The 20,104-nt window shown below is 29.4% G+C and overlaps 1 protein-coding gene across 2 annotated transcripts; it reads left to right on the top strand.

Moving 5' to 3' along the window:
- The first annotated feature begins 7,168 nt into the window (after positions 1-7,168).
- On the top strand, positions 7,169-18,919 carry LOC126654964 (fatty acyl-CoA reductase 3-like). Of its 2 annotated transcripts, XM_050348970.2 has the most exons (10): positions 7,169-7,299; positions 7,389-7,492; positions 8,726-8,928; positions 9,793-9,893; positions 10,072-10,264; positions 10,763-10,924; positions 11,037-11,118; positions 12,352-12,621; positions 18,193-18,320; positions 18,628-18,919. In XM_050348970.2, the coding sequence occupies exons 1-10, from the start codon at positions 7,221-7,223 to the stop codon at positions 18,782-18,784; spliced, it is 1,479 nt and encodes a 492-aa protein (XP_050204927.1). In that variant the 5' UTR covers positions 7,169-7,220; the 3' UTR covers positions 18,785-18,919. The 2 variants fall into 2 exon arrangements, with proteins under 2 accessions (XP_050204927.1, XP_050204928.1); XM_050348971.2 differs by lacking the exon at positions 18,193-18,320 and having other exon boundaries at positions 18,628-18,717.
- The last annotated feature ends 1,185 nt before the right edge of the window (positions 18,920-20,104 follow it).

Below are 20,104 nucleotides of genomic sequence, written 5' to 3'. Positions count from 1 at the left end.
ATTGGTAGTGGCACAGTTTTAGTTATACATTTTTGCTAACTTTTAAACATTAATTTGATTTTTGGATGAATGTAATCTTTTAACTTAATTTTTGTTATTAAATTCAAAGTTGGATGATTCTAATATATAAAGGTTTAGTTGTTGATTCAAGGGTCTGTAATTTGCCTTGTAAGTTGTAATATTTCCGTTTCAGTTTGTGTTTAGAAAAATTTGAAGGGTCTGTAATTTATTTAATTAGTTTGTTTAGATCAGTTTGAATTGTAACTTTGTATATTTATCGTTGTATTTATGCCTTAAATTTATGGATGAATGAGAATGAATGCTTCTATTATTTATGCATTCGGTTTTTTAAAGGCTTTTAACAAAATTGGCCCTTGAATTTGATGGGCTTTTAGAAAGGCCCAAACCGATTTCCATAACCGATACCGACCGACTTTTCGGGTAAAAAATATTTCGATTATTGGTCAAAAACTAAACGGTTCGGTGCCTAGTTAAGTTAATTTCGGTAAGGTCAGTTATTGGAATTTTGGAACCGAACCGAACCGACTGATGCTCACCCCTAATAGGCGGTAATGGATCACCTTGTCTTACGCCTTTCCCCATTAAAAACTTATCCAAATAGTTACCATTAATTAATACCGACAACTAAGAATAGCTCAAAATAGATAAAATCTATTGGACCCAAGTGTTGCTGAAATTCATTTTGCTGAGGATATTCAAGACAAACTTCTAAAAAATATTGTTAAAAGCCTTTTAAAAATCAAATTTAATCAAAAAATTATGATATCTATGCCTCAACGGAAGGTGAATAATCTCATAAGCAATTAAGTAACAATCATGTATACTTTAACTTTTTATAAATTCAAATCGGTTCTCTGAAAATAAGAAAGAAAAAAGAAGAGCTAACCGGTAAGCAAGGGCCTTAGATAAAATCTTAAACACTCTGTTAATGAGACCGATAGGATGAAAATCAGTTAATCTACTAGAGAGAGAAACCAAAGAGGAAAATAAAGAAGATGAAATTATAAAATTTGGTTGTAATAATTACAAAATAAGGGAACGCAAAAGGCCTGAACCTTAAGAGACGCGACTACATAATTTGACACGAAGGACACGATTAAACGTAATGGACACATGTTTGTGATCTAGAAGATCATTAAAGCACGCGTCGTGATATAAAATAAAGCAGCAATTACAAAAAAACGCTACGGTAAAAAGAGTCTCGTCGATAAGAAAAAATATTGCCAAAGAGTCTCGCGAAAAAAGAGAACTCGCCAAAGCAAAGCTTAAATCAACAAGGAAAAGTTTAAAATCAAACAAGACATAAATAGTCAAACATTAGGTTACTTAAGGGGGAGCTAATAATGGAAAATCATTTCAACATACTTTAATGATAAGCCAGGTCCTAGGGAATTCGCCCACCGAAATGAATCTCAAGATTCGCCAAAGAATAATAAGTCAAAGATAAAATCAACATATATCGGCGAGACATGAGTCTTATGAGATTCGCCCGCCTAGAACGAAATCCATACAGATTTATCCAAAGAAACAATCAATTAATCCCCGAGGATTCGACAAATAAATATTACCGAGATCTAGATAAAAATCTTATTCGAGGATTTAGAATCTAAAGTCAACTATAAAATCAGAGATTCTAGAGGACTCTGATCTTCTAGAAGAATAGGGAGTGCATTCCTATTCGGAAACACCTTTCTAATTCAAGAAGCATAATACTATTTAAGAGACTTATTCCTAAATAGGACTCATTTGCTAAATAGTAATTCTTTTGCTATTTGGATTCCAGAAGGCAATCCTCCATGCTCACTATAAAAAGACTTGAAGTATGCCCTGACACAACATTATAATTACCATTGAAAAATAATACTCCTTTCAGCTTATTAGTGACTTAATCATGAGAGAGCTAATCGGACAACCATTGTCTGATGATGCCCGGATACATCAGGACTGATTTCAAAACTTGTCGCTAATTAGGGACAAATTACAAAATTTGACGGTAATACTTTGCTAATTAGCGACATACAAAAGATTGGTCGATATAGCTACAGATTTTTTAATACGTCAGTAATTAGAGACAAATTTCTATATTCGTCGCTATTCTCAGTCGAAATTTTTGATGCCTCGTTTCCAGCAAAAATAGCGGCGAATTCGTCGCTAAAATCCGTCGATAATTTTTGGCGGGAAATTTCCTATCAAAATAGCGACGGATTCGTCGCTAAAATCCGTTAGTAATTTTTAGGGGGAAGTTTCCCGCTAAATTAGTGACGGATTCTGTCGCTAATCCGTTAGTATATTACAGATTTGGCAATGTACATTAGTCCGTCGCTGGAATCTATTAGTGATTTGTTGTTTTCTAGTAGTGGACACATTTATTAACAAAAGTGGCTTAAGCCCTACCCAAAAAGCATAAGAGGCGCAAGTCCGACCAGAAAAATCAAATAAACACCATAGCCTAGCAGGCATACGATGCAAATCAAATTAAATTCTACTATGATAGAAGAATTATATTTTTTTTACAATCAAGAGACTCTTCATTAAGAGATAATCGAAACAGATACAAGTATAAGATACTCGGGGAAGTCCAAAAACCAAACCAGATGACCTGACATAGAACGAGCATTACGCGCTAACAAATGCGCAGGTTCATTCGCAGACCACCTTACAAACGTGCTAATTTGGAGACAAAAGTGGCATGTTTGGCGATGGAAAAATCTAATTTGGAGACAAAATTAAGCAAGGGGGAGGAGGAACAGCGGTGGTGGCAGATTGGGGAGGGGGAACAGCGGAGGGGAACGGAATGGGGGTGTTGCTGGAGTGGGGGAGGGGAACGGACCGACGGTGGTTGAAGGAATAGGGGAGGGGAACGACGGTGGCTGAAGGGATGGGGAACGGAAGTTGATGGAAACAAGAAAGAAATGAGAAAGGGGGAAGAAGGGTTCAGAGTTTCATTTAACTCTGATTTAGCGACGGATATTACATTCCGTCGCTAAATCAGAGTTAAATGAAACGCTGCGTTTAGGGCAACATAAAGTGACAGATTTTTGATTCCGTCGCTAAATCGTTGCCCTGGACGCAGCGTTTTAGCTTGGAAAAACATTTTGCGACGGACTCTTGTAATCCGTCGCAAAATTTTGGCGCTTCCCCTTTGTTGAGAATAAACCCAACTCGTAGTAAATTCGTAAGTACGGAGTCGAACCCACAAGGAGTGAATTAAGAGGGATTGATAAGAATGACTTTAGTTGCTATTAAATTCGTTTAGTAAATCGAACAATTGGATTTAGAAATTATCACTACAACGAACTAGATTTAACTACCAACAATCAACACAAATTGCAATTAACAAACTAGATTAACAATTATAAATGACTAAATGATTAACAACTTAACGGGAATTCAAATGATAAACGAGGTTTGGAGGTCAACAATCCACCTAGGTCATGCATTCACGAGTTTCGGATTTAGAGTTATAAAACGAGGGCCGAGCGTTTCTAAATTGCAACTCCCGCTCTCTCGAGTCTCAAAGAGTTACAAAACCACACCTAATCAAGCTTAACCTACTCTCGTAGCACTAAACACAATTAGAGCAATTACTATGAACCACAACTCTATGGCCACTTAATCATTAACCCACTCTCATGGTGTCACTAATTAAGCATCTAATCAATTCTTTCCAATTAACAAACCCTCTCTCAAGGTGAGTCTTAATCTAACAACAATACTTAGGTAGCTACTCTAAGCAAGCCTTAGGAGCATTAATTAGAACATCAACACAAACCTAAACCCTAACCGAATCATGTATTAACTAGGATTTATATCAACCCCCAAACAAGGGGGTTTAGCCACTCATGCTTAAAGCAACACAAGCAAACAATGAATAAGAACAATATAGCATTAGAAAGTAAAGAAGGGTTACCTTAATTAAATGAGTAGAGCAATAAACCATAAGAGATAATAAAGATTCAATAATAAATAAGCTTGCATTATTAATGAAGATCTTGTTCTTACAAAACAATAAAAGTTTCAAAGGCGCCAGCTATGGTGGAAGCTATGGGGCACTTAATTCTAAAGAGATTCTATTCTGAGAGAGGCAATAATAAAAAAGGAATAAAATTGAGTAATAATGTCATGACCTAAAAAAGAGATAATGTTGTTTATATAGTACTAGACAAAAGAGGAAATAAAAACATCAATTACAAGAGTGTTGGGCCCAAAATGGCAATTGAATCAAGCCTTGTGATGTTTTAAATCAAAATTCCCCCTTTTCGTAACTCTTGGCTCGAATCGAGCTCACTATGGTTAAGTCAGGAGCTCGATTCGAGCTCAAGTAATCTGAGTTCAGGATAGTGTGGCTCGAATCGAGCTACACAATGAAATAGGTGAGCTCGATTCGAGCTACCCTTTGCACTCCGGACCGCGATCTTCAAAACTTCGTAGCTCGATATAGAAGTGTCCTATTGAGTTAATTCTTGAACCCCTGGAAAGCTTGGGATGTCTACTTCATCTTTCATTGAGAACACGAACTCATTAGAGACCTATAACCGACCTAAAATGGTAAAATAGTGCAGAGGGGTCAGCTTTTCAGAATTAAAAATGAGCTTTCGCATCTCTTTTGTCGACTTTTCCAACTTTTGTACCAAAATGCTTCTGCAATGCTCCCACGTACCTGAAATATTAAGACATGTAAATTCGGAAAACCATAAAATCATGACAAATCTTGATGAAAGCATTCGGAAACAACACTCTAAATAGGAGTAAAATACTCTTATCACTCTTCCCTCCAAATTCCAGCCATTTTTGCGACGGAATGGAGACTGAAAATCCGGCGCTAAAATGGCGGGAACACTCCCGCCATGATTTTTGACGGTTTAACGAGTGAATTATTGTCGGTCGTTTTATCCGTCGCAAATAAGTGATTTTAGCAACGGATTTTAGTTCCGTCGCTAAAATATGTCGCTATTTTGTTGTTTTCTAGTAGTGAAATTCAAACCCTCCGAAGTACGCACCTTCAAACCTGCTAAACCCCAACAATTAACAGCCATATCACAATTACTAACAAGATGACCTGCTGTTTCCTTGCTGCAATTACACTTTTGGCAGCACTCATAAATGAAAACCCTTCTTCCTGCTAGAGAGTTGGCTGTAGGCAAGAACCCCGAAGCTCCCCTCCACAAAAAACTACGAATATGCAACGGAATATGTAAATTACAAAGCTTGTTCCAAATATAGCATATCATTAACCCTGATTAAGGGAACACAGACTTAACACCGGTTTCATTTAATCCATACTTTAGAAAAGAAAAATTTTAATAAAAGGAAAACCTCAACCCTGAGTCTTGGGGAGGGAGATTAGTGATAATGTAATAGGGACGAAGCAACCTTCAAGTATTCATATATGATTCAATCTAACAAAATAATGATAACGAGGTCCATGCTGAACGCTCTTTCAATATGGGATTGTCATGTGTCTCGTCCCGGACCAACATCACCAAATGAATTGTCGGGATTGAGGCATAAAGAACATTACTTGCAAAGAAGGAGAGGAAGGCCACGTTAGCTAGGGGAACCATGAAAATTCTCTAACTAGAGAACATACACATACCGAGCTATCCGCGCTCCACTCACCAAAATAACTAAAAAAGTCCAACTCAGCCTACAATATTGAGGGACACTTTACCATAGAAAGCATGATTATAGAAGAGGTACACTATATAAACCACTTTATCCTTAAACTTTAAGTTACTCCTTGTTGATATCTAATCTTTCTCTTATTGCTTTACTCTTCTTATCACCAAATGCTTACTTTTATTTCAGAGCGAGCGACCGGAAACATCCTTCCAGAGTTCTTTCTGACCTTGATATTTGTTTACATGTCTCAGAAGAGTAGTAGATCACTCCCTTGTTTGTAGTGATTTGCCAATATCTCTTTTCTAGTAAATGTCTATATGATTCAATTTACAAAGTATTTATTCATAAATAGGGTTGTTATTAGTATTTATTTTTATAATTTAAGATAAAAAGCCCACTTTCTAAATATATGCAATTTTAGCTAAATGGACTAGTAAAAAAACGGAGGGAGTTTTTTTTGTTTCAATTTACGCCTGTTAATTATAGTCTTACCATATGTTTAGAATTATCATAATTAATGTTAAAAATAAAATTAAAGAGTTAAAAAAAATTCAATAGAAATTCCACAAACTCTGAGAAATACATTCTAAATAGAAGAAACAAAATTAAAATATGTATGTTATTTAACGGGATAAAATAGAAAAAGTGAAGATAAAATGAGATAGAGGCGGTAGCGGATTCATAATTTTTTATAAGATGAGCAAGATATACTAAGGACTTATAAAATGAGTAATATTGGCGAAGTATAATTTTAAAATGGGTAAAATATAATTTTAAAATGATAAAATTATACTATTTAGTTATATATTATTATTATTATTTTAAAAATGTTTAAAATATAAGGTGGGTAATTTTCCCACCATAATTTCTTTCTTAGGTCTGTCTTTGGATAGATGGACTATCTAGTAAGTTGTTAGGAGTCGAACAAAAACTGCAATTAAAACATGTGAACCATACAAACGAGTAGGTTAATAAAATATAATAATGTGAATAGAACCAATCATACTATAGTGATCTTAATCAAAGGGCTATAACAAGTGAACTATATTTTAAATAATAGAATTAATTATATATAAAATCACCATTTTAATACAAAATTTCAAACATAACACGACCTTTAAAACGTGTTAATTCAGGACACCATCTTTAATATTTCTTTAAAAACAACATGAGCCTATTTTTAGATAAAATTATGCCGACTTGAACATCCGATGGAAGTGTCACGTGTCATGCCACGTTAAAAAAAAACGCCACTAAAAATTACCGATGTTATTTTTAAAAAGAAACAAAAAGTGGTGCGCTGAATTGACACGTTTTAAAGGTCCTGTTATTTTCGATCGTATAATAAATGTGATAATTTTATATGAAATTAACCCTAAATAATATAAGCACTAGACAGTAATCGGCTAGATTGTACGTGGGTTCGTTTTCTGCTACAAACGCTCCCCTTTTTAATTATAAAAAAGAAAAAAAGGAAAACATCACAGGGCTATAAATACCTATGTGCATGAAATCAGTGCAACTCACAACAGCATCTCTTTATCTCTCTTATTAAATTTTTTAATTTTAGTGTTGCAATGGAGTTTCCAAGTGTGGTTCAATTTTTGGAGAACAAAACCATTTTTGTTACTGGTGTAACTGGATTTCTTGCAAAACGTACACTGTTTTTTCTTTAATGTAAATAAATTTTTGTATCATAATTTATAAGAATTGAAACTTATCGATTTTTTCTTTTGAAATGTTAGTTTTTGTGGAGAAGATTCTAAGAGTTCAACCAAATGTGAAAAAGCTTTATCTTCTTTTAAGAGCGGCAGATGCTATTTCTGCTAATAATCGCTTCCAAAATGAGGTATATATATTCATTTCAAATCAATATAATTAATTATGAAATATTAGACTCTTGATATCACTCGATTATATGTTTATTATTTTTTAATTATAGTACTTTTTCTTTATTATTTTTTGTACTACATTTATATTTCTATTACACAAAACTTTCTTCATGTGAAATAAGTTATCTTATCTTACGTATGGATTTATTATGTGTCATTCACACTGGATAAATAAATCAATTCAACTTACCACCTGGAGCCAGGATTTCAATATAAAAAAAGCTAAATTGCAATATATAATATATGAAATAGGCAAGTTTAAAAAATAAGGGGGGTTAAATTATAAAAGATAAAAAATTAGTGCTAATTTTAACAATTATGAAATTTTAGAGAGGGTTATGACACTTCCATGTTTTTCCTATCTCCGTCAATGCTTCCCACAACAGCTCAATTTTTTAATATTCTTAATTAATGTTGGAGTGTATTAAATATTTTGGAAAAAAATCTATATTTTTAATAATTTTTTTGAAAAATCCAAATTAATTTTTCTAACTGATATGACGGGCTTATTTAAAAAAATATGAAATGGCTGGCTGAGTTGATTTACGTAGCTTGCGATCTTTGAAGGATAGATGGGGCACCGGCCTCCTTGATTGTTTTTTTAGAAAAACAAAATTAAGTGAATAGTTACTTTATTTTTTTATACTATTGAATTTTTATTATATCAAAATTAGCATATGCATGCATGCATTTATCAATTATTTTATTAAATACGTTCAATATAAGCTATATTAAAGTCATTTTCAAACGATAAACTCTTAAGTTTAAACTAAAATAGATTTCAAAAAGAAAAGTTTAAACTAAAATAAAAAATAAAATTTTAAATAAATCTTTTAAAATGTGATTTTATAAAATAAAAAGTGAGACTTCTAAAAGTAAGGGGTAATAAAAATATATTTGACTTACCTAAAAACTTTTAGAGCAAACTATTTTAAGATACCTTACATTTGTCATAATTCATAATTTGATATTCCTTATTTGAAAATCAAACGATTTGGTACCTTAGTTTTGATTTTGTAAACTATAAGACTCTTCTGTTAACACATAATGGTTTACATAATTGAAACAGAGGGACCAAATCGTTTATATATTTAAAACTGAGGTAACAAATCGTCTTAAAGTAAATTTCAAATTAAATCCTAATATTACAAATTACAGTTAATTAACTTAATTTGCCATAATAATTGTAGGTGATAGAGAAGGAGTTGTTTAGAGTTGCAAAAGCAAAATTTGGTGCAAGTTTAAACTCTCTAATCTCCAAAAAAGTTACTGTAATTTGTGGTGATGTTAGCTTTCATGACTTGGGAATTAAAGACTCTTCGCTAGTACAAGAGATGAAGAATGAACTCGACCTTATTCTTAATTTTGCAGCCACTACTACTTTTGACGAAAGGTAACTACATAAATTCATATATAATATTAAGTATAATATAGTTAAGTATAACTAAAATTAGACGTTTGAAATATTAATTATACCAAATATTTATGTTTTTTGAAAAAATTATGAGGAGCAATTTGATTTTAATTTTAAATTATTTTTTGGCAAAATTATTTTTTCTATTTCTAAATTTAATTATATTATTAAACGAATTTTTAAATTAATTTTACATAATTTGATTCGTCAATTTTGTGAATTGAGGCAAATATTCCATAACGCTTCTGGTCCAATGCGTGTTTCTTGTATGAATGTTTTTAACTAGTCCAGTTGGAAAAGAAAAATTTTGTAACTTTAATTGAGTGAGATTTTTAATGTAATTATTCAAACATAAAATTTGACTGATCAATTCAATTTTGTTTTATAGATAATTATAAAATGACCAAAATGCTGAATTTAAAAATTATTTTTCCCATTTTATATAAGAAAAATAAATAAATAAAACATATTATTTTGAGTTTCAATACCTTCTTATTTTTCAGCAAAAGAAATCTTAAAAAAATGATATATTTATATCCAAATTTAAAAATTATAAGTATCTATACAATTAAATGTTAACACTTTTGATTCCCATCTTTTATTTTAAAAGAAAAATAGTTTGAATCAATTAAAAGTATTCGATTCATGTGATTTATAACAGAATTGGACGATTTATAATCGAGTCTCACACATGTTTCATTCTTACTACGAAATCAACTCGTTTTTTTTATGATTTGGCTCAACTCGAATGATTTAACTCGTATTCTGTGACTTATTTGGGAGTATTATTTATACTCATATTCATTTATAATATCAAAAGAAAATATTAAATGTTATGTGCAGATATGATGTGGCATTTGGTACAAATACTATGGGAGCTAATAATGTTTTGTGCTTCGCCAAAAGTTGCAAAAAATTAAAGTTGCTTAGCCACATATCTACCGGTTAGTACAATTCCCTGTCAATTATTGACATCCATAAATTATACATTAAAAACGTACAATTCCCTGTCAAAATTGATTAATATATTTTTTTATTTAATTTATATGTATCAATTTTATCATAGCTGTAAATATATAAAATTTATTTTCCAATTAAGAAATCCAACGTGGCTGTTTTCAGCTTATGTATGTGGAGAAAAATCAGGAGTAATATTGGAGAAGCCATATGGGTTGAATGAAACACTTAATGGTATTGTTGGATTAAATATTGAGAAGGAGAAGATATTAATTGATCAAAAGCTTGATGAATTACTTGCTCAAGGAGCTACAGAAATTACAATTAAAGAGACCATGAAAGATTTGGGCAGCCAAAGGTATATAGATTCCGTAGTGTGCATTCCGTTCAAACCGAAATAAATGAAACTATTTTTTAAAATTTAATTATACCAAATTAAAAGAATTACAATATTTTAATGGTTTAAATGTACAAAAAATCACTAACTTTCACGTGTTTTTAGTATTTGACACGAACTTTTAATTTTGGCATATAAATACACAAACTATCAATTTTTTTCATATATGACCAAGTTTCCGTTTTAGATGAAAAACGATGCGGTTTTAGGTATAAAACGTTGCCGTTTTAGGTCAAAAACGGTTCCGTTTTAGGTCAAGAACGGTGCCGTTTTAGGTTAAAAACAGTGCTCGTGTTATATATGCAAAAATTTGATAGTTCGTGTATTTATAATGCCAAAATTAAAAGGTCGTGTCAAATACTAAAAAAGCGCGAAAAATTGTGATTTTTGGAGCAATTAAGCCTATTTTAATTCATGAATTTGCTCGACTCAATAATTTGATATTAATTATGTTAACAGAGCGAAACTGTATGGATGGCCAAACACATATGTATTTACAAAAGCTATGGGAGAAATGGTTTTAGGGCACTTTAAAGAAAATCTGCCGGTGGTTATCATTCGACCCACCATGGTTACTAGTACCTATAAAGAACCTTTTCCTGGTTGGATTGAAGGTGCCAGGTCAGCAATATTACTACAAAAATTATTTCCGACAAAAAGAATTAAATAACAATTGTTTTTTGACAAAAGGAATTAAATGACAATTAATTATTTTGTTTTATTATGGTTGCAGAACTATTGATGCACTCACTGTTGGTTATGGTCGGGGAAAACTGACCTTCTTCGTTGTAGATCTTGCAGCAATCGTTGATGTGGTCAGCCAAAACTTTTTTACTATCTTTTATATCTATACTACCAAAATCATCAAATTTCTTTGAGTAATTAATTCTGAAAACATTTACAATACTTTTTTCTGTTTGAATTTGTTTATTAAATTTTAAAACGTTAACGTATTATATTTTTAATGATTCTGAGAAGTTCCGGTCAATTTCTACATACGTGACAACCGTTTTGTGCTTCAGTTTCCTCTTATTTCCATATTGTCTCTAAAACATAAGTCAATTCTCACTTCTTTATCATGTTACTTTTTTTTTCATTCTCCCAAATTTAAAAATTTAAAGCACATATAGGCATAAATTGACTGGATATTATATAAAAAACCCGCCGTAGTCACTAAAGGTATAGTTTGGTAACTGTTTTATAATGTTTTAAAATTTGATAAACAAACTATAAATAGAAAAAAAGTACTGTAACCTATAGAATTATTTACTCCAATTTCCTTAGGTTGATATTCCTAATGTATTATACTTGATAGTTGAAATCTAAATACAATTTAAGAAAACGAAAAAAATATTATAGTTTGACTAAGCCAAATTGATAGAATGTCTTTAAGTTTTATAATTTTTTGGCTTAACCCCTAAAAAACCCCCCACCTTTCAACCCCTCTTCGTTTGCACCCTCACCTTTCAAAATCTCCAATTTTACCTAAATTATCACCTTTCATTTTCAATTGCACCCTATAAGTATTAAATTGGGTTTTTGTCACTAGAAAAAAAGTTGAAATCGATACTTTATATTTTAATTCATGTTCTAAATAGTCCTTAATGTTTAAATTTCAACAACAAAACCATATTAAATGATATTTTTAATTGATTTTTATTTTATATAAAAAAATTAACTTTTAAAATTTTAAGAAATATGGTTTTATTGTTGAAATTTAAACATTAAGGACTATTTAGAATATGAATTAAAATATAAATTATCGATTTGAATTTTTTTATAGTGAAAAATAGCTAATTTAATACTTTAAGGGTGCAATTGAAAATGAAAGGTGAGAATTTGGGTAGAATTGGAGATTTTAAAAAGTGAGGGTGCAAACGAATAGGGGTTGAAAGGTGGGGGGGTTTTCAGAGGATTAGCCTAATTTTTTTGAGTTACCAACTAAATGTGTCATAAAATAGATTAAGAGACTATAATATATTTTACTCATTCATCTTACGGCTATTTGTTAAAAGAAAATAATAGCGAAATGTTTCAAAAAAATGCAGATACCGGCTGACATGGTAGTGAATGCAATAATCTTAGCTATGGCGGCTCATGCAAATCAAGCTTATGATAATTTTATTTATCATGTCGGATCATCACTGAGAAATCCCATAAAATACTCTAATTTTGAAGATTATTTATATCAGTATTTCACAAAGAACCCGTGCATTGGAAAAAATGGAAAATCTATTAAAATCAGCAAGATTTTAATATTGAAGAATATGTCTCAATTCCACAGATATGTAGCTCTTCGTTACTCACCGCTTTTGAAGGTTTGTTCCAAATACGCATATATATACACATACATATATCTTTTATATTCCTTCAATTCGTAATTATTGGGAAAGGGGTGGCCACGGTTCAAGAACCGGTGGTTCCATAGAAATAGAAAACGGCCCTTAACACGCGTATTTATATCTTTTAAACTTTTTGATATAAATATTTATGGTATTATATTTTTATTATCAAATTTAAACTAAAAAAATTATAAATTAAATATAAAAAAATTAATAATATATATAAACACATATAATGGGACTCCGCAGAGACACATATGGGGATCTCTATGAACTTCTCCGCTCCATTATTAGAAATATTATTTTGATTGATTGGTAAGAGTAATTAAATATAAATTGGTGAAAATTTGACAACCTACATATTTAAAGGAGGTGCTTAGATTCAACCATAACTTATTAATTAGAACTAATTAATATATAGGTGGTTGAATCTTCACACTTATAAACTCATTTATATTTGTTCTCTTAAGCAATGTGGGATTTTCTTTAACACTCCCCCTTAAATGTAACCGGGACTGGACATCCGGTTGTCACTTGAAATTGAACTTCCCCTGAAACTGTAATTATAATTTAATACACAGCGGCAACACCGGACCGGGCCGCTGGGACTGAATATCCAGACGGGCAACCGGCAATTTAAGAGTCCGGGCCAGACCCGCTCTGATATCATATTAGAAATATTATTTTGATTAATTGGTAAGAGTAATTAAATATAAATTGGTGAGAATGTGACAACCCACATGCTTAAAAGAGATGCTTAGATTCAACCATAACCTAATAACTAGAACTAATTAATAGGTGACTGAACCTTCACACTTATAAACTCATTTATATTTGTTCTATTAAACAATGTGAGATTTTCTTTAACAAGAGGTAAGTTCACATAAAAAACGGGAAATACCCTCTTCATTGCAAACCCTATTTATGCATATTTAAGGGAACTAATATATATTTTGAATTTAATTAATGTCCATGAGCATTTTTTTCAAGTTTAACTATTCAAAAATAGCTCATTCTTTTGATACTTTTTGTTATAACCATATCAATCTCTTAAAATTGTCAATTTTTTCCATTAAATTTTTTAATTTAAATTTTAATTCTGGTTATTTTTTAAATTAAATATTTACCACGTGAAAAAAAAATCAAATATATTCTTCATATTTGATCCATAGTTTTAATTGTTAGTATTTTTTAAAACATCAAAAGCTTATTTAGATAATGTGGTAAATATGAAGACATATTTGAATATTTTTTGGATTAAAAGAAGTTTAATTTAAAAATTTGGTACAATTGAAATTAAAAACTAAAAAACTGAATAAAATTGATGAGTTCGATAGTTTAGAATATAAACAAAAACAATTGAAAAGGTAAATTGGCTTCATACATCTTATTTGAATCCATGCATTTTTTTTGGGCTTAATCACCAAAAAATGCCAAACCTATACATTTTGTGTCAATTATAGCCAAATCTTTAAAAATCACCAAATTTAGCCAAACTTTATATGTCTTGTTTCTTTTCTAGCCATTTTTGAATCGAACCGGTTTTTCTAACACCGTGTCGTCCACATCACCGCCAACTAAGCAATTGGCTGGCATGGCAGCTAAAATATTTAAATAAGGTTTGGCTATAACTGACACAAAATACATAGGTTTGGCATTTTTTGGTGAATAAAACTAATTTTAAAATTAAATAATTAAATGATTAATTATATTATAATAAAATTCATATATATTTTAAAAATAATATTTTCTTTAACGCTAATTAAAATTAATTTATTTTTTTACTAAATTGAAATAATTCTAATAATTTTTTAACATATTTGATGGATATATAATTAATTTAAATTCTATTAAAAATAAAAAATGTCATATTCATCTTAAAATTTATTTATTTTAAATTCCAGTCGTCGGTTCTTTGACACCGCCGCCGTTTGAGACCCAATTGTTCGTCTTCCGACGAACAATTTGAGAGCAATATATACAACAAACATACGACAGTGTTCATAATTCAACAATACACACATAAACATAAAAATAATCACTGAATAGACTGCTTATTTAAAGGACGAGTATAATTATTTTCTTTTTTTTTCTTTAAAAAGTGAAGTTCATTGTGGCGTAATCAATATATATCATGATGTTTATAAGCATAAACACATATGTCATTTTACTCGGTATAGCCAAAAATTTACCTTAATTTACACATAACTATTTCATTTATTACCTAAACCCAGTTATAACAAGATCTCACTAACATTAAAAATAATAAATCAAGTTCAAAATCATCATGAACATTAAACCCTTTCATCAAATTTAATTCAACATTAATTTCTAAGTAATACATTAATTCAATTTTTTAATTACATATTTATTAAAATATATTAAATATAAATTTATTAGATTTAATTAGGTTTAATAAAAAAATTAAAATTAATTTTATTAGTATTAAATAGAAAATATTAATTATTTTTAAATATATATAAATTTCATAAATGATATAATTAATTTACTAATTATTAAATTTAAAAATTGACTTGAATTTAAAATTAGGTTTATTCACCCAAAAAATACCAAACCTATTTTTTTTTGTCAGTTATAGCCAAACCTTATTTAAATATTTCAGATGTCATGTCAGCCAATTGCTTAGTTGGCGGTGACGTGGACGACACGGTGTCAGATAAACCGGTTCGATTCAAAAATGGCTAAAAAAAAAACAGAACATATAAGATTTGGTTAAATCTGGTGATTTTTAAAGGTTTTGCTATAATTGACACAAAACGTATAGGTTTGGCATTTTTTAGTGATTAAACCTTTCTTTTATGGATCCACCTTAGATCAGAATTTTTAAATAAATGAAAAATTATTAACATGTCTCACGAAATATAGGGTACTATCTAAAAAGAATAGCTAAAATGCTTTCTACAAGAAATATTAAATTCTTAGTAAAAAAAATGAATATAATTACGATGAAATTGACAATATATTTGACACAATAATTTTGTATTTAGTGTCAATTATTTGTCAAATGGCAAAAACATAAAATATAAAAGATCATACTGATAAATATAGGATAGTATAATTTAATATCTTAAGTCAATATTTAGAGGGAAAGAAACATAATTTTATAGTACCAAAGTATATTGAGAAAACAACAAAAATGCCAAAAAATTGGGCTCTAATTACACTAATTACCATTTAACTAATTTATTTTCTATTCATGCCACAAAACATCAAAACTTTACATCCATGCCATCCCAATAAAAAAAAGACACATAGTTCCTCTTTCTCTTTTCCACGTGATCCATTTTTCTCTCTCATGTGTCCCCTTCCTCTCTCTTTCTCATTTAATTAATGTCCACGGTCCCCCCTCTTTTTCTCTCTCTTTTTTATCCTTTTTTCTCTCATGTGTTTCTCTTTCTCTCTTTCTCTCTCACTCCCTTGCCACGTGGTCCCCCTTTCTCATACACACACACACCATATGTCTAAATAATTCATTTATATAACATAAATTTTAAAAACAATATTAATTTTAAAAACTTAAATTTATTAAATTTATTAAATTTTAAAAAATACATAAATACACAAATAACAATTTTTATAAATTATTTAATTTTTATGCCATGTATAATTATATATTATGATGTACCTATCATGTATAAATATATATCATGATGTATCTATAAAGCACATTTTAAAAATGTATCTATCATGTATAAAATATGTATCAAAAAATGTATAAATATAAAAATGAATCTATCAAATTAGTCGTTTGATTCAATTAAATCGATAAAAATTAAAGATAAAAATTAAAATATTTAATTAATTCGGTTAATTAAACTCCAATTTAGTACATGTAATTCACTTTCTCGATCAGAAGATTTTGAAAAAGATAAATTAATTCACCTACGCGTCTTTTAACAATTTTTTTTTGTAATATACCTGAGATGTATCGAAAATGAATCAAATATGTATCGAAAGTGATCAAATATGTATCAGAAATGTATCAAATATGTATCGGAAATGTATCAAATATATATATATATATATATATATATATATATATATATATATATATATATATATATATATATATATATATATATATATATATATAAACAAGAAAAAATATTTTGAACGATCAAATATATATCAAATATGTATCGGAGATGCATCAAATATGTAACGGGAATGTATCGAGAATGTATCAAATATGTATCGGAAATATATGTTTCGGAAATGTATCAAATATGTATCAGAGTTGTATCAAATATATCTCCATCATTTTTGTAATTTTTTTTCTAATATCTTGAATATTTTTTAATTTTTTGACAGTATTTGTATAAATATTTTTCCGAATAGTTATAAAAAGCTTCTATTCAATAATAAATGGAAAAAAATATAATAAAAACATATAAAAAGCACAATTTTAAAGTTTTTTAATTTTTAAATTAATTGACATGTCTTCTCCAACCTCCAGCTACCTCCACCACAACCACCACCCAATATCATAACTAAATAGTTAAATTATACTCTATAATTGAAAATTTTAGCTCATTTAGAATGAACAATTAACTTTATACACAAAAGCTAACATTAAGAAAAAATAATAATTTCAAAATACTTCACCATCTTCTCATTCTTCTCTTTTAACTCTTGTACATCCTGTCAAATCTTTTTTCTTCAACAATTAAAAGCAGAAACATTTTTGGTACAATACACCTACCAAAAATAATTGGTTGGGGCTTGAAAAGACTCTACTATTTCTTTCATGCCAATGGCTTGAGAGGACTCCACTATTTCTTCACAGTAGAAATTTTGTAGCTACTGGTATGGGCACTTTTTATTTCTTAATAGATTTTTTTTGGTAGTGGGTGGTTTGGAGGGAATGGTGGGTTCATCAGATAATAATAAAAGTAGCACTACTAGTTTAGGTGCATATTATGGCAATTAGTGTTCTTAATCAGTTGCAATTTTATAATAAATATGTATAATGGTTAGTAGCAGTAGCAAAGTGTGGTATCGTATAAGAGAAGAAGGAAAAGAGAATGGGGAAGCAAATCAGTTAATGTGGGTGGAGATTTGGACACATGTAAGTTTAAGGAAGATGACAGTAAATGAAAACTAAATGGGTTTTGTGCTATTAATTGAAATAATAATGCTAACAAAGAAATAACTCTAACTAAAATGGCAATTGGTGAAAAACAATTGTGATTTATGATTTTTCTTGTTATTTTCTCAAGTATATTTGGTGATAAAGTAAATTGTTTTATACTCATTTTTAATGATTTGTTTTTCATTTTTTAGACTCATTTATCATACAATAACTTTAAGAATTTTTTTATTTTTACTATTATCAAGTAGATCATTCATTCATTTATTTGTTCTTTAGATATAATTGGCACAAAATTCAAAATAACTGAGCTAAATTGGTAGAATTTTTTATTTCTATTTTATTTATTAATTATACATATACTTATTCATTTCACCTAAAATTTTCAATATATTTATACCTTATTTGACTCAATTCTTTCGTAAATTTTTCTACAGGGACTAAAATTGGCAAACACGTTATCTTGCCATTACCTCCAGAGCAAGTACAATACTGCGAATAGAAAGATTAAGTTTGCTAAACGACTGGTTGAATTATATAAACCCTACCTATTTTTCCAAGGAATGTACGTTGAGCTTAATTAATTTGTTCACATTTTTTTACTTTTATTTTACAATTTACATAACCGATTAAAATTCAGATCAATGGATGCTGATAGGGTCGTCGAAACAATCTTACCGTATCTTTTATTTTTTTGGTTCTAAAGTTTACCTGATCGAATTTTCAATTGATAATTAAAAAAATAAAAAAATCTATATTTCTAACTGTAAAGTTTAAAAATATGTATTAAAATTATAAAACACACTATTAATATATAATTTTATTTATATTCAAGTACTTTCTAGACTTGGAATTAATTTTAAATTTTGCAGATTTGACGATTCAAGCACAGAAAAGTTATGGATATTAGCAAAGAAGAATTGTGTTGAGAGCAATGTCTTTTTCTTGGATATTGAATCAATCGATTGGGAAGAGTACTTCATGAATATACATATTCCTGGTATCGTAAAATATGTTATCCGGCCATAAAATTAATGAATTTTATGTCTAAGATCAGGAAAAATTGTATTTGATTTTTCTTAATAGAAGTATGAATATGTGTGGAAATAAAGTATGCCTTGGATTCCCAGGGTTATTACGGTAATAAACTTTGAACTTAGTTTATTTTGATATCAAAATATTAATTTATATCAAAGTGATGCCGGCAATTTAATTTATATTACCGAAACAAATGGTTTAAACTAAAAAAAAAATCTTTATATTCGATTTAATTTGAATTGAAAGCACACCGTGGACATAAATAAGATTCTTTTATATTCTATTATGTCCTTTTTAGGCCCTAAAATTTTATGTTTGATTCTTATTAGTAATTTAAAATGTTAATACTAATATTTAAAGAACAAAAGTTTCCTATTGCCTAGGCAGCAGGAACTCTTTCAGTATTTCTATATGACAGCCTAAGAGAAGCTGCCCATATGATTCATTTCATCCATGGTTATTGGTTAAATAACCAGTTTGGTACTAGTTAATTAATTAGTATTAAACTGATTATTTAACCAACTTAGAGTACATTTTACTTATTTTTTTTATTGGAAGTCTGATTTAATTTTACGGCTGTATTTTTATTATTAGTTTTGCTGATTTATGAGTAATAGCCATTCAAATTAAATATAAATATATAGAAGTTTATTGGATTTTGCACACAAAAATTCAGATCGCACCTTAAAGTTTTATAAATTAATTTTCATTGCATATATCTATTTGGTTGAGACTTATAAAATTATATTTTTGATTAACTATATAATAGAGAAAGAGTAGCAATTAGATTTTTGTTTAATCCTTTACAAATTTTTGTTTATATTTGATTGGTTTTCTTAGCTTGTCATGTTGCGTCTGATTTATATTTTAATTATAAGAAACGACTTTTTTTTTACGTGAGAGAAGAACAGTCGCAAGGAATATTCTGACCATTAGGTATCATTTTCATTCCAATAAAATTATTTGTTCAGCTGAAGCATTACGCTTCATCATCTAATTACAATTATACTAGTGTAATGTTTTTCAGGTTTTTTTCAGAAAAGTTTTACCAGAATGATTATAGTGCCCATGCAAAACCTCTCCATTAGAAGCATAAGTGATATAGCTAATCCCCGGGCGGTCCACATCCCGGGGTTTGACAATGATATTGAGTTTCGGCTCAGTAGAGTGAGTCCTCGTCACCAAAAAAAAAAAGAACAGTGTGAAAATCTAAAAATCTAAATTATGGGTTTTGAATTTAAAGAATGTTAAGAATGTGGATGAAATGGGTTTGGCTCAAATCACAGTAAAAGCGTAGAAAAAACTATTCTT

The sequence above is a fragment of the Mercurialis annua genome, linkage group LG7, assembly GCF_937616625.2.
Source record: "Mercurialis annua linkage group LG7, ddMerAnnu1.2, whole genome shotgun sequence".
Classification (NCBI taxonomy): Eukaryota; Viridiplantae; Streptophyta; class Magnoliopsida; order Malpighiales; family Euphorbiaceae; genus Mercurialis; species Mercurialis annua.
The sequence above is the reverse complement of the archived record's forward strand: the minus strand, read 5'-3'. Positions and strand labels throughout refer to the sequence as shown.

Bases quoted from the DNA above. Each gene is read 5' to 3' on its own strand.
- LOC126654964 (XM_050348970.2), top strand. From the start codon at position 7,221: ATGGAGTTTCCAAGTGTGGTTCAATTTTTGGAGAACAAAACCATTTTT. The intron at 9,894-10,071 runs GTTAGTACAATT...GGCTGTTTTCAG, and splicing joins GCTTAGCCACATATCTACCG to CTTATGTATGTGGAGAAAAA. The intron at 11,119-12,351 runs GTCAGCCAAAAC...AAAAAAATGCAG, and splicing joins TTGCAGCAATCGTTGATGTG to ATACCGGCTGACATGGTAGT.